Raw genomic sequence first — 16,845 nt, forward strand, 5'->3', positions numbered from 1 at the left:
TATTTCCATCCTCTTGTTCTGAAAGAGGTACGGTTTTCTATCACTCAAATCCTAATTTGTTTAATCAGATACATATAATTCCGGCATTAATCAAGACAATTAAGGTTTTCATCATAAGTCGCAGATCAATGGAGCGAAAACGAGCTTTTGCTTCGTTAGATGGTAGAAAGAGACAACGAATGTTGGATTTAGAGAAGATTACAATCGACTTTCAGAGAGAATTGGAGCAACAGAAGAAGCAGAAACTTGAGAAGCTGCAAGCTGAGATTTCAAAGATAACGCTTACAGATAATCAAGACATTAATTTTATGCAGAATGTAAGGAGATAATCTGGCATTCATCTTCAATTCTTTTTCCTTTTTGCTTCATTGAGTTTCTGCTTTTGATAATTTCGTGTTTGAGACATAATCAAATCATAATCGTATACTAATTTCATAAATCGTGAATACAATTGAATCATAGATTTAAACTGGATCTGGGAAAAGTTCATCTTTAAGCGAAGGAGCGATCCATTGAATCTGAATATAAGTGATCTCCCACAAATCATTCCCTTCTTGAGGTACCAATATTTCCTTCTCTTGCATAGTCTGGATCATCTTCTTCAATAAACCAGGAACAAGTTCTCGCATCTTCGATTCTCCATAAACCCCAAGATCCGCTTTCATAACACTATCCATTCTTCTCAACATACTCAACCAAAACGTCTTGAATCCAGGGCTCTCCACCAGCACCTTCAAGAATTGCAGATAAACATCCACAAAAAACTCCATAGCCAACTTCAATGTCCCTTCCATGCTCCTCGTTTCCCTCTCTGCGTTCTCTCTCGTGGAATACTCCAACATCTTCTCGTGCACATCATCCACCAATGCAAAAATTACCAAATTGAAACATTGCATGATGTTGTTTGGAGTGAAGTAAAGCTCATCGGCGTTTATGAAGCTTTTATGGAGGGAGGTAACCGCGTAGTTTCTTACCTCTTCTCGTCTCGCTAAACTCGTCTTCCTCAAAACTTCTCCAACCTTCACGAACAGATTCATTGACATGTTCGTGGTTCCGAGAGCTTTCGTGTTATCATCAATGGACGCCGAATTGTTTATGCTCGAATTACTCCCCGGATCCGAGTAACCGTTTCTCGACCACTCGACTATCAGTTTCACCGAATCCGCCATTAAATCCATCAGCTTCATGTTCTTATCCACCGGACTGTTTCTCAACGCGACAAATCCAAACGCACAATCGATACAAGATGGATAATTTGTAACTGAAATCCCCGAACCATCTGCCATTAGGTTTATTAGCGCTTTGACACCACGTTCATAACTCTCCGGATGTCGACCTGTGATTGACAACAAATGAAGAACAGTTTTCCACCCTAATTGAGACAATAAATTCCCTGAATACTTGTTTAAAATCTTCGTAACCGATTGGATTATGAAATCGTTACACGTATCGAGAATCTCGCGTTCCAATTTCCACATCATGTTTATCGATTTGAAAATAAGTTCTTCAGCAACCTTTTCATTCGACCTTGACGCAAGAAGCTTCAAGCAGATTCTTATCAGCGCAACAATGGCTTTTTCTGCAAACGGAATCGGTGAAAAACTCGGCAATTGAACGACAGTGAGAAGATACTCATTATAAGTCGGCCAGAATTGTGTAAGCCGGTGGACATTACAAGACGCCATCGCTTGAATCAAATCCCAACAAAACTGAACCGTTTCCTCTTCTTCCACCGGAGTACTAAACTTCTGCCCTTTTCCGGCTGCCGCAAAAATCAACGACCGGCCAAGGTTTAGCAACGGATCGAGCGGTAATGTCGAACTCTTACTGAAAATACTTCCGATTTGACATTGTTGAATAACTTTCAAATTCTGTTCGAATTCACTTATCCCAAGGTTTAAAGACTCTTCTAGATTCTCCATTGATAAACAATGAGATATCGCCGCCATTAAATTAGAGGTGTTGATCTTTCCCGTTTGATCTTTGCTAATCACCGATTCCGATTCCCCCCGTCTATGCAGGCGGCCATTGGCGGTAGAACTCCCGACATCGACCACCGATTGTGGCAACAATTTAAGCTTTTTTAATTTCAATAAACAATCAATAATACTCCTCCATCCTCCCCTAATTGAATTCTTGAAATTATTAGCGACAGTGAAAACTGCAAGTGTCGCCATTCTTGGCTTCAAATCATGCCCAAATGAAAACAAAGTTTCTTCAGCTGAAGCATACGGATTCAACAAAGTTGTAAATTTACAAAACGAAGATATAAGTTCATCTAAAGTATCTTCAAGTCCATATTGACAAATCCTCGCAATTGCAAATAATCCTTCAATGCATTCATGAATAATTTCTTCATCTTCAGCATGTTCAAAAATGGCGGAAAGTGTCGCGACAGATGGGCCCGCAATTACCGCAAACATATCTCTCCCGATCCTCCGATCGAATCCACACTTGATATACGGTAGGATTAAGTTCGATTTGTTTATGAGTTGGATCCAACGACTAGGATTCATCTCGATCGGGGAACCGGTTTGACCAAAGATCGTGATCGCTTTACTCGCGATCGATTGGAAAAGATCTGATAGGTATTCGCGCGGGAGATCATTGCCTCCATTTATCGCGCGATTATTTCTTATAAATTCATCTTCGGTCATTTTCTTTTTGACTTGCGGGTTATGTTGATCGGTGTTCAACATGATCACCGAATAACATAATATGAAAACCGCGTCTTTACTCACAAAAATTTCCGATGATTGTTGATTGTAAAAACGTTCGGAAAATGCTTCAAGAATTCTATGGATCTTTTGCGATTCCCCCGGGAGTCGAAATGTTTCTAGATATGTTCGTAAAGCAGTGTCGAGTACCAACCCGGTTAACTCGAATGACTCGGTGAATTCTTTGAGCACTTTGAGATTAAACTCACCCGGGTCACCAAGAAAGTCACCGATTTTGACTTTATCAAGGCCCGGAGTGTACCGGAAAAACATAGCGTAGCCTCTCGGGTCGGGGGAATCGGAAATTAGCTTTGATATTTTCAAATAATCCAACCCTTTTTTATCATCGCGATTGAAATGACTTCCTGCGATCATTATCTTTCTTTTTTGCGCCTTTCTGAGTCGTACCGAGTCAATCCATGTTTCCGAATCGGTACCTTCCATCGGTGTTTCCTCCCAAAACGGTTTATAATCGGTAATCTCAACCGGGTATGTGCCTGTACCCCAGTCGGTTTGTTTATCCACAAAATCGGCGATATTATGGATTAAAACCATAAGCCCTTCAAAAGATTGAAATTGTAAGCTCGTGGGAGCGGTCCCGCCCGATAAAAACGCATGTTTGCAAAGAGTTTTTCCGATTTCTTCGAAAATATTGTTAAACATCGGATCACAATCGTAATTTATGTAGGCTTCGATTATGAAAGTTGGTTGTCTACAAAAGTTTATAATCCCTTCGATTGCGAGTTCTTGGAGTTGAATTGAGTAACCTTGGTTTGCGGTTTTGAATAAAACGAATAGAAAGAATGCCTCGAGCTGTAAACGGATCGATTTCCGGTGGAAATAATAGATGTTGAAAACCGTACTGCAAATCATCGAGAACACAAGCGGGCTTGAAGACGTTCCGTAATGGATTAAATGATGGAAAAGATCATCTTTAACCATTCGTAATAGCTTCTTGTGTTTTCCGATTCCGTCCCCACTCAATTCCAACGCCGAGTTGATTAACACAAGCGCGAAAACTTGCACGTCTTCGTCCGCAGTTAACGACGGAGACCCGTCGGAATCGACGATTCCTACGACGTTAAGTAGCGAACAAAGGAAATGAAATATGTCAACCGCGCACCGGATTCCAAACCCGGTTTCATCCGTCGCGTCTTCAGTATCCGATTCTGAATTCTCCCAATCCCCAACTTCAATCTCCAAGAGCCGCGAAAATATAATTTGTATCAAATCATGCATTGTATGGCGGGCGGTTCTTTGTAAGAGATCACCTTGGTTGGCTGCCTGCTGAACAACTTGAAAACACGTGTTGACGATCGTGCACACTGCATGATCATTAAGGAGCACGGAGGCGGCATGGCGCATCACCGCCGCTAAAACCTGCAAAATCCTCATCATCACGGCGGCTTCTGTCACCGGATGTGTCTTTTCGAGGCGGCATCCGGTGACTGCCATGACGACGTTTGACACTGCTTCATGAGCTCCTGGTGTTTTCTTGTCAAACATATCGAGTTTTAGCATCTTTAAAATGGAAGAGAGGGCGACTGCGGTGGCGGCGGCGGGGACATCGTCAGAGGAGATGACGTCGAGAAACGGGGAGAGGTAGATTGACGGATCAACCGCCCGCCATGATTGGCGGGGATTGAAGATTAGTGATCTTAATGATTTTAAAGAACTCAATATATTTGAATCCAAGGCGTCGTCTAGGTAAATATACGAGGATGGGTCAGATCTGCGGCGGATTACTGCTAGAACTGCCCCGACCTCTGTATTTAACATACATGAGATTCCCAACTCTTTTGATTTTCTGATTTTGATTGTTTTGTCATCTTCCTCGTCCTCGTCATCTTCCTCATCATCGTCATCATCTTCGTCATCGTCTTCCTCCTCTTCCTCCACCTCCTCTTCTTCTTCGTTTTGTTTCCCCATTTAATTCACCGATTTGAATAGTGACGAAATCTCTTTTGCAATGGGAGCATATGAAATTACCATTTTTTTTGTAAAGATTTACTCTGTTGAAGTGAGGATAATGTGTGAAGGACAGGGTTAATTTGGGAATTTAGTATGTTAAACTAGGTGTAAAACGAAGAAAGAAAGATGGGGGTGGTGGTGTGAGGTAAAACAAGAGGATGAACCGAATGGTAGTACCTAAAATTACTCTTTATATTTTGGTTCTCAATGGCTATAATTCAATTTTTGAATATTTCTACCTCTATTTTCTCACTTCTAAAATTATATATATATATATATATATATATATATATATATATATATATATATATATATATATATATATATATATATAATCCTTTTAACAAACATATAATCACTAAACCAAAAACCACCAAGCGGCATGTTATTCGATGATATCACTTTGGCATGTTATTCGATGATATCACTTTATTGCATACCATAATACAAAAAAAAATATTATTCTAATAATACATTACTTGACAATAATGATGAAGATAATTATTTGATCAAATAATGGTAAATTTACATGTAAAATTTACCATTATTTGATCAATAGGCTATTTCCGAAAAGCCTAGAGCCATGGGGAATCATATATGGGCGTGGCTACGGTTTTAATGTGAAGATAATGATCAAGACCCTCGATTCCCGATTCTTTTCCAAACCCACTCATTTTATACCCTCCATGAGGGGCATCTCTGTCAAGTGCTAGAAAACAATTGACCCACACTGCACCTGCTCGAATCGATCTCGACATTGTGTTTGCAACGTCGATATTCTTTGTCATTACGCCTGCTGCGAGCCCGTATTTTGTGGCATTTGCTCTCTTGATCACTTCTTCAATAGTCCTGTATTATTCATCATTAAGATATATGTTGTAAGTAAACCTAGGTTTAATAACCGTTAATCTTTATATTGTAGGGTGTAAATATGTAAAAGTGGAAAGTTTGGTGGTTGAAATAAGAGAAATGGAACTTTAAGGTGAATGTATCTATCTAGAAAAAAAAACTTACTTGAACTTGAGAACGGAGATAACGGGGCCAAATATTTCTTCCTTCGCTATGATCATATCATCCTTCAAAACCAAACACCAAAATGTAAACGCAATTAATAACCGTAACGTGTTGGCTGAAAAAACTACACTTTTAGCTTAATATGAGTTATTTTATTAATAGATTATCTCAAATAGTTTATCAACAAGCTAGTTTATAAGCTATGATAAACTATTTTGTTTTTTTTTTGGGTTTAATAAAACACCAAATTACAATAAGCTAATTTATACGCGACAAACAGTCTAATTATATTTGCACAATAAAACTTATTATATCCACATACCGTAACATCTATAAATATAGTTGGCTCGATATAATATCCTTTCTTTCCAAAAGGTCGACCCCCGGTCAACAAAGTCGCACCTTCCTTCTTGCCATGCTCAATCAATGAAAGTACTTTCTCATATTGTTGTTTATTGTTCTACACAAGGCTCAAATTAACATTGTGTAAATCAATGTGACATATGAGAGCTATGAATAATTAAGTTTGAAATCCATAATTTTGTTATACCTGAGGTCCATGACGAGTTGTCGGATCAAAAAGGTCTCCAATCGTCCAATCTTTCGTCATTTCTGCCAACTTATTAACAAACACATCATGAATTCCTTCTTGAACAAAAACACGAGATCCTGCCACACATATTTCTCCCTGTATGTAAACCGAGTTATTTGTTGCCTTTTATATAACTTTTTACAAACATGGCGTCATTTAATTACTTTTTTTTTTCTCAAACTTTGTGATTTTCTATAATATTTTAAAACAAAATTTATTATTGAAACAAAAAGAAACATGGCCTTAGAATATACCAATAAAGAAGGTTGAATTATATATATACTTTGTTAATGAAATTTCCATAAATAGCAAGATCAATGGCTTTATCAAAATCAGCATCATCGAACACTATGAAAGGCGATTTCCCTCCTAGTTCTAGCAACACAGGCTTTAGATTGCTTGTCGCAGCAGCTTGCATTACTAGACGCCCAACTTCCATGGACCCTGTAAAACTAACCTGGATTCATCACATCACAAAAAGAGAGATCCGTTAACAAAATATAATTTTAAACGTTCTCTTTTGTATATTACCCCATATTTTTTCTTTTTTCTTTTTTCTTTTTGGTTGTTTGTTTAACTATTAACGTTTTATTGTTAGTATCATTTTTATCCAATAATTTAAGGTTTGTAAATTGTATTAAAAGTGTCATTTTTACCTCCATTTGGAAAAAAAATTCGGTCTTTATAGCTTGTGAACACAACATATAAGTATTACGAGTTAAAAAAATGACAAAGAGATAGGAATAACCGTGTCAATGTCCATATGGGAGCTTATAGCAGCACCAGCGGTTTCTCCAAAACCATTGACAACGTTAATCACACCATCGGGAATACCCGCCTACATCAAGAAATTAAATCAAAGACATGAAAACATAAACGAATCAAAATAAATCTCCAAACTAACTTCCATTTTAAGTAATTTATAAATCATTCATTCATTTTTGTTCACATTGAGGTTGTAGTAAAGGGAAATCTAAGGGAAAGTCCCAAACTTTTGGGAAAAGTTTCAAATTTTTTTTTTTTAACAGAAGTCCTATTATTTTGAAAAAACGATATAATCTGTCATTTGTTGTTCAAATATAAAAAATGACTTTTACGTGAATTTAGGCAAAATGTTAAATAATCGGGACTTTTCTGTTCAAAAAAACTTTTAGGACTTTATTGAAACTTTTCCCAAAAGTTTGGGACTTTTCTCTAGATTTCCCTTGTAGTAAACAAAAAGACTTAACGTACCAATTTAGACAAGTGAGCGTAAAAGAGAGCCGAAAGAGGTGTTTGTTCAGACGGCTTGACCACCATGGTGCACCCCACGGCTAAAGCCGGTGCAACCTTCATGGCAAACCCTTGAGAAGGGAAGTTCCAAGGAATGATGTGTCCCACAACCCCAATGGGTTCACGCAATGTGTAAGCATGAATACTTGTATTCATTTTAAGCGTTGTTCCATGAATTTTATCTGCTGCACCTGCATAGTAGCGAAATAGCTCTACAACAGTTGGGATTTCAAAGTACCTAGACAAACTAAAGGGTTTTCCACCGTCGATCACATCTAAGGTTGCTAATTCTTCACCATTTTCTTCGATCAAGTTTGCGAATTTCAACAGTATCTTTCGTCGTGCCTGATCAAATGAAAAAAAAATTAACAGTTATATGATACAATTTATTGGTCGATTGTTTAATTAGATTGTTATTGATACACATTAATCAAATTTGGAGTGAAATGGAGAAATATGATGGAACAAAAACAAATTTAGTTTGTTCAAAACATAACATTTAAAGAATTCCTCAAGAATAGTGATTTATTATTCCGTAACCAAATTAAGTATAGAACAAATTACTGAAATCGTACCTATGGTTTGGCTAAAATTACGCGTTTGGTCCAAACATTTTTTTTGCACTCGGACCGTCCTCAAAGTATGATTTTATTGCGTTTTTCGTCCCTCGCACACTTGAAAAGACTATATTACCCTTTGTCTTTTCTTTTTCAGTTTTTATATTATTTATTAATTAAAAAAGTAAATAAATAAATATATGGCCCCAACACATACACTCCTCCATTCCCTTCCCCTCCACCCTTCCCCTCCATCAACCTCTGATCAACCACCAACATAACCTCCGACAGCACCTCCGTTAACCTCCCAACATCACCACCATTCACCTCAGAAAACCACCACGAGTCACCACACAAAATCAATTGAATTTGAACAAAAAAAAACAAGCAAACTTCATGTAATCACAATCAAAACCTGAAATCCAACCAAAAAAAACCTGTAACTTATAACCAAAATCAAAATCAAACAAGAAATCATGAACAACTAACTGTTCGATGAATCAATGAAAATTTAATCCTCCATCTGAAAACACTAACATCGACCTCTAATTCGTCGATCTGTGTAATTTGATTTCATCAACAGTTCATCAATTAACTGAGTGTCGACTACTGATGAATCTCGGTCTCGGTTAATAAACTCCTCCGGTCATATCCCGTCCCCAGAAAAGCTGAAAAGGCGAAGGATGCTCTGGTCATATCCGTTAACTACACATAAGAAATTTCAAAGAAGAAAGTCCAAGCGTAACGACTTTGGTCGAAGAACTGGCGATTTTCAGAAGCGATGATGGTGGTGGCTTGATTCACATAAGGCGACGGTGGTGGTGCCTCCTATTTTAGAAAATCATCTGTTTTAGTAACATTATGGTGGTGATGCCTCTAATTTCAATAAGACGATGATGATGGTGGGAGATTTAAGATACAAGTTCAGTGAAGATATCCGATTTGGGTTCCAGAGCTTATATTGCATTGCAGATCTTCGATTTGAGTCCAAGATCTTGTATTGCAGATCTTCGATTTTCGATTTAAGATCTTCGTCGGCAATGCAATGGAGGAACGAGAGGGAAAAAGCACAGTAAGGGTGAATGTTAGGTTACTCATGAGGGTTTACCAATTTAGGGGGAAGAGATGATAGTGGCGGCTGGCGGATGATGACGTGTGGTGTTCACCGAATTTCTGGTCTCGCCGGAGATGGCGATGATTTAGGGGGTGAGTAAAGGAGTGGTGATGAATGGCCAGTAAATTGGAAGAGTCTTGAACATGTGAGAAGACAAAGGGTGGGTGTGGGCCCAATCTGTTTTTTTATTAAGAAATATAAAAGAAATAATAAAAATAAGTAAAAAATAAATTTGAGAGGGCAATATAGTCCTTTCAGGTCGGATAGGGATGAAAAACGCAATAAAATCATACTTTGAGGACGGTCCGAGTGCAAAAAAAATATTAGGGACCAAACGCGTAATTTTAGCCAAACCGTAGGGACGATTTCAGTAATTTGTTCTTAAGTATAATAGAATGAATTACCAATCCTTTACATAAGTAGCCAAGTCCAGTGGCAAATCTGGAACCAAAAACCACATGGTTCCTTATGTGATAAAACTGAAATAGATATGTCTAAAAATAGGTAGGTTTTTTAGCAAAAATGAAATAGGTCCTTCATATTTTCTATATATATTTGTAGTAATTAAAAAAAAGGTAGGTCCTAGGACCTACCTTCTACACACTTAGCTACGTCCCTGGCCAAATCAAATTCAAATGATAAATATGATTGATTGACAGTTAAGTCAAATTCAAAAACTACATGTTTGTCATCCACACTAGAAAGGTTACCAAGAGAGGCACTATTTTCACATTGATTGGCATAAGGTTTTCATCATGGGAGGAACTCTTTCAATATAATGAGCATCTTTCATTGGTTATCATTTATGACCTTTGTTGGGTTGTTTGATATATCATATAGTAACAATCAAATTATGGTGTTCTTAGTGCATCTAATTCCATTATAACAATTGCCTTCGAAGCATAATAGATCAAAACAGCACACCACTTGTCCAAATGCAATGCAAACTCCTCTTTTTAATTTGATTCTCATTTAGAGTAAGCAACACATAATACCTCTTGTTAGTGATTAGGGTTTAAGCTTAAAACCTTTAGGGATTATGTTAAGCCACTTTTATATATCTTTATACCTTAATAGGCATTACCTAAAATGCTGAATTTTAAGAGGTACAACTCTTAAATCATCATATACAACAGCTTTATGCATTCCAAAAAAATCAGATCTTATCCCGTCAATATATATATGAAAAAGTCAAATCGCATCGTTAAAATCGAAAGACTCATTCTAATCGATTGCCAGATTCTCAACAGAGTGAACGAGTATTCATGGTGCCAACAGAATCGGTCAACACGTGATACAATTTATATAGCATCTTCACCTAATTCCAAATACCACCTCCAACAAATTCCAGCACCATGACCTCCACCATCCTCCGCCCTCCTCCGTATACGTCTCCATCATCGAACCCGCACAACAAGGCTAAGCAATAAACACATCAGGGTTGCTCTGGTTTGATGAAGATGGACACAAATCGGTCTAAAACCCTAGCACCCACTTCAAACTTACGAGCCTTCTCTTCTTTCTCTATCCCCTCATCTTTCCCTCTCTAAAATAAGGGCAAAGGTAAGAGCAATGAAATTTTTTACATCCTAGAGCTCCTATCGGTAAATTGATGTCCCTTCCCCGCCTATGTTCTTGTATATGTGTTTTTGATCGGTTTAAGTTTTGGCACAATCGGTTTTCTTAACTATGAGGTCATATGTGTTGCAGGTTTTATTCACCTACCACTAATCGATAACCATAGCGTCTAACCTTAATTTCGAGGTTCGATTATAGGTTTTCTAATTAAAGGTTCGATTTCAAGTTTTTCTGATTTGAATGCACTTTTGAAGGTATGCGAATTCCCCTCTACAAGTGGTTTGAATATAAGTTCATTACTTGAGAATGCTAAATGTTACATAGCTTTAGCCTTCACCTCTATGCTTTACTGCTACCTCCATTCTCGATTTATTACCATCGAGAGTTTTCCTTATTTTTATTTATTGAATCGATTAACCCAGTGGGTATTTTTCAAAACCGTTGATTTCCCTAACGCCTTCTTTCTCTGCATAATCAAAAATCACCATTAATGGAAACCCTTAATTTCTTCATTCCTCTGTTTACCTATATAATCTAATGTAGACTTCTTTTGTTTCAGCGTTTATTGGAAAAAGAATGGCCCTTGCTGCTATTGGCATGTATTTACTCGCCAATTCTTATAATTATTTTTCAATGGTTTTGGGTTGCTTCGATTTGTTGACAGATTTAGTTTGTTGCTTCCATTTAAAGCTACAGATCAATGAAGCTTCGTCATCACAACTCACCACCACCTGGTACTCTTTTTCTTCTTCTTTGTCTCTCTCTAAGAAACCACCAAGACCAGTCACCCACCACACCACCTCTCTAGGGTCTATCATAATAAAATCACTCTCACACGCCTAGAACTAAATACACACATCTGGTTTTGTACGATTTTCCTTTTTTTGTTTTCACAAAGCCCTGATTGAAACTGTAGCAGTAAACTGAAAACCAAACGATAAATTGAAACCCTATTGGATTGATTCATATGGTTGAGTAATGCTTGGCTTATGACAGAGGAACAGTGCATTGTCACTAGGTTACAACACAAGGCTTTCATAATACAACATCATACTCATTTAAAATTTATCAAAGCAGAGAGCTGTGAACGATATTGCAAGTCATTGAAGGAAATCTGTAATCAGCATAAGCTATGGTAATATCGATGGCAAAGGTATCATTTATAATTGTTATTGTAAGATATTTCAAGTTTAAACATGCTCACGACATACACTCAAACTTAACAAAGGCTTGGTAAACAAGGTCATTGATGAAGCTCATAAACAAGGTTTAATCCTTTGTTTTTAATGAAGTCTGTGCACTACGCTTCAATATCATGGATGAAGCTCATAAACGTTGTGACATCACCTAATTTTGTGTCCGAACAAAAATATTAAATTGAGATTTAAACTCATAAATCGTAACATTAAGCTTTTGTTACAACCTGACCATTATAGATCAAAACATTTATCTTTCACATGAGGTTTTTATTATTTGGAGTGAAAATATAGTATCATTCTGGAATCTGGACCAGAAGTTCATATTTAAAATATTAAGCTTCATTTTTTAGGAGCAAATTCCCAAATAGTTGTAGTATGATTTCATTAATTTTTCATCATTTTCTGTCTTTGTATTGTTTTCATTTTATTTATAAAAAATTATTTGCATATTTTGAATTAGGGCCTTTTGTGTAATATACTATTAATTTTCTTTTGCTTGCCTTTCGTGTATATGATGGTATTTGGACCAATATGGAAATCCAAATCATCCAGGTAAGAAGTAACTTTTGCTTTAACTACACTTTACTTTTATCATTTGTCTTCTGGTTGCTTGCAACCTTTTGCATAAACTGATGAAATATTGATAGGTGTACAAAAAGAACTTGGCAGTAGGGTTCAAGAAATAGAAATGCATTTTGCCTAAATGCCCAATCATATCAATGCACTTCAAATTTTACTCATATTAGCAAAGTACTCATTAGGTTGCTATTTTTAGTGTATTTCATATGTACAATAAACGAATTGCATTGACTAATCTTTTTTTTTTCTATCTTATTTTCAAGATATGTAGTTGTTGATGTACTATTGCCGACATGGTGTAGAGAAAGAAGAAGATGGATTTGTACAAATATGAAAACATTCAGATTGTAACCTCCCACACTCCTCAAACGGTAAGTTTTGTAGTGTGTCAATTGATTTAAATAAGAATGTATTCATGTAATTAGTAACGGAAAGAATGTATTATTGTGTTTAATTGTTACAATGGCATATCATAATAAGAAGTATGAGGGTTGTTAACCATGATTTTATGAATTATGTGGCATGGGTTAGCAAGGAGTATGAAATTTAGGCAAGATGTTATGGGCGGAGGTAGGCAGATGTAGCAACAACTTTGATGCATTTGAATGGTCATCAAATCATTACGAGTGGCTTACTCTCTAGCACTGTCAATGTTTAGTTAAAAATTGAATTTACCATAAAAGATTCTTAGTTATTAAAAGCTTAAAAGCGATTTTGTAAAATTTGATAATTTCAATTTTTCGAACTTTACGGAAGAAAGTTTGATAATGGAACGTTGAATTACTCCTCATATCATCATAATAATAAAACGGCGACCATGGAATTACTCCTTATATCATCCTAATAATATTTTTTATTTGATAGTCTTTTCTTCCTATCTTACACCTTATTTTTGTACATAGTATATTATGATTATTTGATGAAATGACAACTAATTTTACCGATCCACATTTAAACTTGAAAAAATTTCATTTTAAAGACGATTATGATTATGCACTGTAGTTCAATCACATTCAAATGCTAGGCTTTTAATATATGTAATCTTATGGATTAAAAATTTTATAAATTTTTTTTTATAAAAATTACCTAAAACCTAATTTAGCACATATTAAGGTTTCAAAAGCATTTAAATTAGTGATATTAATAACTAAAAAGTATATCATATTCAAACCCCACTTTTATTAATAAAAATGTTTACTAAAAAATATTAATCTAAAACATTTCCTAAAAACTAAGTTAGCATGTTAAAGTATTCAAAAGAAACTAATTAATAACATTTTGGTAGTTTTTTTACACTTTGTTTTTTGTAATTCAAATAAATTAAGAATATATTTTTTTGTTTTTTTTAATTTATATTTTTACAAGTTTAAAAGTAAATGATTGTCCATACATTCTATGTTCACTTCCCAAAACAGGCAATCAAACGAACATAAATTGTGCTCACAGTAAAAATATCTTTAATTTCATTGTGTGTTTCTTACATAAATGGTCTCACTGTTTTCCTTATTCTTGGTTTTTGTCCTTTTTTTGTACATGTATAGTCTAGATATTTTTCATTATTCATGGTTTTTGTATCATTTTTTTACTTACATATATATAGTCTACCTGCACTACAAGGAAAAAGGCAATTAGCGGCGACAAAAGTCGCCGCTAAAGGGTTTCATTGTCGCCGGTAATGGTAATAGCGGCGACGTGTCGCCGGTAATAAGCCGCCGCTACTGTTCCGTCGCTATTGATCAATTTGTCGCTGCTAAAGAAAATAGTCGCCGCTAAAGAGTTTAATCGCCGCTAATGATGAAGTCGCCGCTAAAAGTCGGTGTCGCCGCTATTGGTGTCGCCGTTAAAGGCTGTATTTCTTGTAGTGCTGGTTTTCATCCTGAAGTTTTTCTTGTTCTCTAAAACTAATTTCTAAAAAAACTATTCATACCCGCTTTGCGCCGGTAAACGGCTAGTCTATTTATATGAGGTTTCTCCCTCACTATTAACACGCAATCTATTTTATAACATAGTATCAGAGCTCCAGGTTAAAACGCTACTGTTGACTACAACCCCCAACCGCCTTCCTCCACCTCCAACTCCAACGACCTTCTCTTATAATCGTTGAGGTACCTTCATTATGCTTAAATATTTTTCCCTTTCATCTTTCTCCTCCAAAATAATAATACAACCGTTGACACTAAACCATAGCTCCTTCATCGGATTCTTCTACCGCGTTGTCTATTTTTGCCTTCTCGGATGACCTCTTCTTCTTCGGATCTCTTTTCCGAGTCAGCCTCTTCTGAGGTTGCCGTTGCCTCCCTCTGATGGCACCTCCTCCGTCGGACAACCACTGATATGCAGTCGTCTCCATCTCCCTCTATCAACAATGCAGTCGTCGTTCTCGTTGGAATTATCTCCATCCTTCGCAGCTCGAACCCTTTTCTCTCTCGTTGTCTTTCTTCGGACTCCTCTTCCGTAGGCTCCATGATCGTTGTTGTTGCCACTAACTCTCTCTTCTTCTACAAGGGAACCGTCTCTAGCCTCCGTTTCTTCTCTCTTCTTTTCCGTTGAGCAAACATTGATAGCCGCCATCGTTAGAGCTCTGTCACTGTTGTTGTCCTCATCTATACTGTCGTTGTCCTCATCTATGTTTTTCCTTTTATGTTTTGTTATTTTGCTTTTTTTTTTCAGCTTAATCGTCTCCTGCTGATCAAAATGTATGAGAGGGGGGGGGGGATGTTAGTGATTAGAGTTTAGGCCCAACACATTTAGGGTTTAGGTTAAGCCATTATTATATCTCTACTTATATGACCCTCACTATTAATAAGCAGTCTATTTTATAACACCTCTCTTATTCCCCATAACGGTTATAAACTTATTCTCCATAACATATATTACATAACTCCAATCTGAAATCATGACATTACAAGCAACCATGGGTGAGTCACTTATGAGCTAGGGTAGGTCCAGGCCCACCCTCAAAATTTCATTGTTTTTTTTTGCTTTTATATATATATATATATATATATATATATATATATATATATATATTCTAATTATTTATAAGGAACACCTTAAAAAAATTCTGGCTTCACCCCTGCAAGCAACCATATCTATGTGACGTTTCATGGAACACCCTGTTGGCATATCTCAAATCTTTACTCTTTTTCATATGACTATGGATAATCATCCCATTCCTTGGATAGAAAAATCTCTCCGGTTATTCTCTTTCTAAGCGAAGCGGAGGAGAAGAATATCGAAGCGAAAGAGAACAGTAACAAGCATAAGTGGGAACAATCTTGCAACCATATATTCTCAGGAGTTTGGCGGTGTTTTACTTTAGCCAAAACCACAACGCTTTAGAGGTTTATACCTATGTTTGAATGCATAGCAACCATATATTCTCTAACCCCTTATATATTACGAACTTAATTGGTCATACATTTTAAAAAATACTTTTGTCTTTATTAGCAATATAATTTCTTTCTGTTTATGTATGACTTTTAATTCTTAAAACCTAACTAAACATAATAATCAACTATAAAAACTAATTTCGTTATTTTGTCTATTATACATTTTATTTTATTTCATTTCATGATAATTTAAGTAGAAAAATATTGATATCTAACTGTCACTATATCATAATACCATCTGACAATATACATGTATGCAATATGCACAACATACCTCGCCAGACAAACGAGGCCAGGGTCCATTGTCGAAAGCGTTACGGGCGGCTTTGACAGCCAAATCAACATCTTCCTTTGTTCCTTCAGCCACTCTAGTTATTATTTCTTCAGTCGTTGGATTTGTTGTCTCAAATGTTTTTCCTATACGTAGTTTCAACTGAGGTTAAAAACACATAAAAAATCATTTAAACATGTCTAACCATGATTGCATACCTAAAAGGGAATCAACAAATTGGCCATTGATGAAAAGCTTGGTGAACTTGATCTCATTGGTGGCTCCATTACTTTTGGAACTCATTTCTCTCCCTTTTTTTGTTCTTTCAAATGTTGACTTGATATGAGGTATATATAGGCCTTCGTTAGTCATATCATTATGGACGAGTAGCACAAAACAGTATTTTCTAGATTCATTTAAAAGGGCATAAATTTATTTGAAAGTTTTTCCGATTGTTGGTTTAGAAGATAAATAGTAATGAATAAATATATGTAAATATCAACGTTATTAGATAACTGTAAATTTATTTATAAAAAAAAAAACATGTTAATATGGATTTTTAAACGGTCAAATATTTCTCACAACTTTT

General features: G+C 36.1%; 2 protein-coding genes and 1 long non-coding RNA gene across 10 annotated transcripts; 1 reads left to right on the plus strand and 2 right to left on the minus strand.

The window, feature by feature from the left end:
- Positions 1-336: 336 nt before the first annotated feature.
- Positions 337-4,883, minus strand: GNL2 (GNOM-like 2). Its single transcript, XM_079053603.1, has one exon. It carries the CDS (start codon positions 4,644-4,646, stop codon positions 465-467), a length of 4,182 nt encoding a protein of 1,393 aa, XP_078909729.1. The 5' UTR covers positions 4,647-4,883; the 3' UTR covers positions 337-464.
- A 157-nt stretch (positions 4,884-5,040) lies between these two features.
- On the minus strand, positions 5,041-16,598 carry LOC145114871 (aldehyde dehydrogenase 1-like). Its single transcript, XM_079050990.1, has 9 exons — positions 16,475-16,598; positions 16,260-16,402; positions 7,528-7,911; positions 7,043-7,132; positions 6,578-6,751; positions 6,253-6,390; positions 6,025-6,162; positions 5,703-5,764; positions 5,041-5,537 (listed from the first exon to the last, which is right to left on the minus strand). The coding sequence occupies exons 1-9, from the start codon at positions 16,557-16,559 to the stop codon at positions 5,264-5,266; spliced, it is 1,488 nt and encodes a 495-aa protein (XP_078907116.1). The 5' UTR covers positions 16,560-16,598; the 3' UTR covers positions 5,041-5,263.
- On the plus strand, positions 10,461-13,300 carry LOC145114872 (uncharacterized). 8 transcript variants are annotated; one of them, XR_013711293.1, is made up of 4 exons: positions 10,461-10,800; positions 10,948-11,968; positions 12,857-12,964; positions 13,125-13,300. It is a non-coding gene; the product is annotated as an uncharacterized LOC145114872 (long non-coding RNA). The 8 variants fall into 8 exon arrangements; XR_013711294.1 differs by having other exon boundaries at positions 10,948-11,549; positions 11,812-11,968; positions 12,857-13,300; XR_013711297.1 differs by having other exon boundaries at positions 10,948-11,414; positions 11,506-11,968; positions 12,857-13,300.
- Positions 16,599-16,845: the final 247 nt, after the last annotated feature.

This window comes from Lactuca virosa, chromosome 5 (genome assembly GCF_052849685.1).
Source record: "Lactuca virosa cultivar CGN04683 chromosome 5, Lactuca_virosa_CGN04683_v6, whole genome shotgun sequence".
NCBI classification, from domain to species: domain Eukaryota; kingdom Viridiplantae; phylum Streptophyta; class Magnoliopsida; order Asterales; family Asteraceae; genus Lactuca; species Lactuca virosa.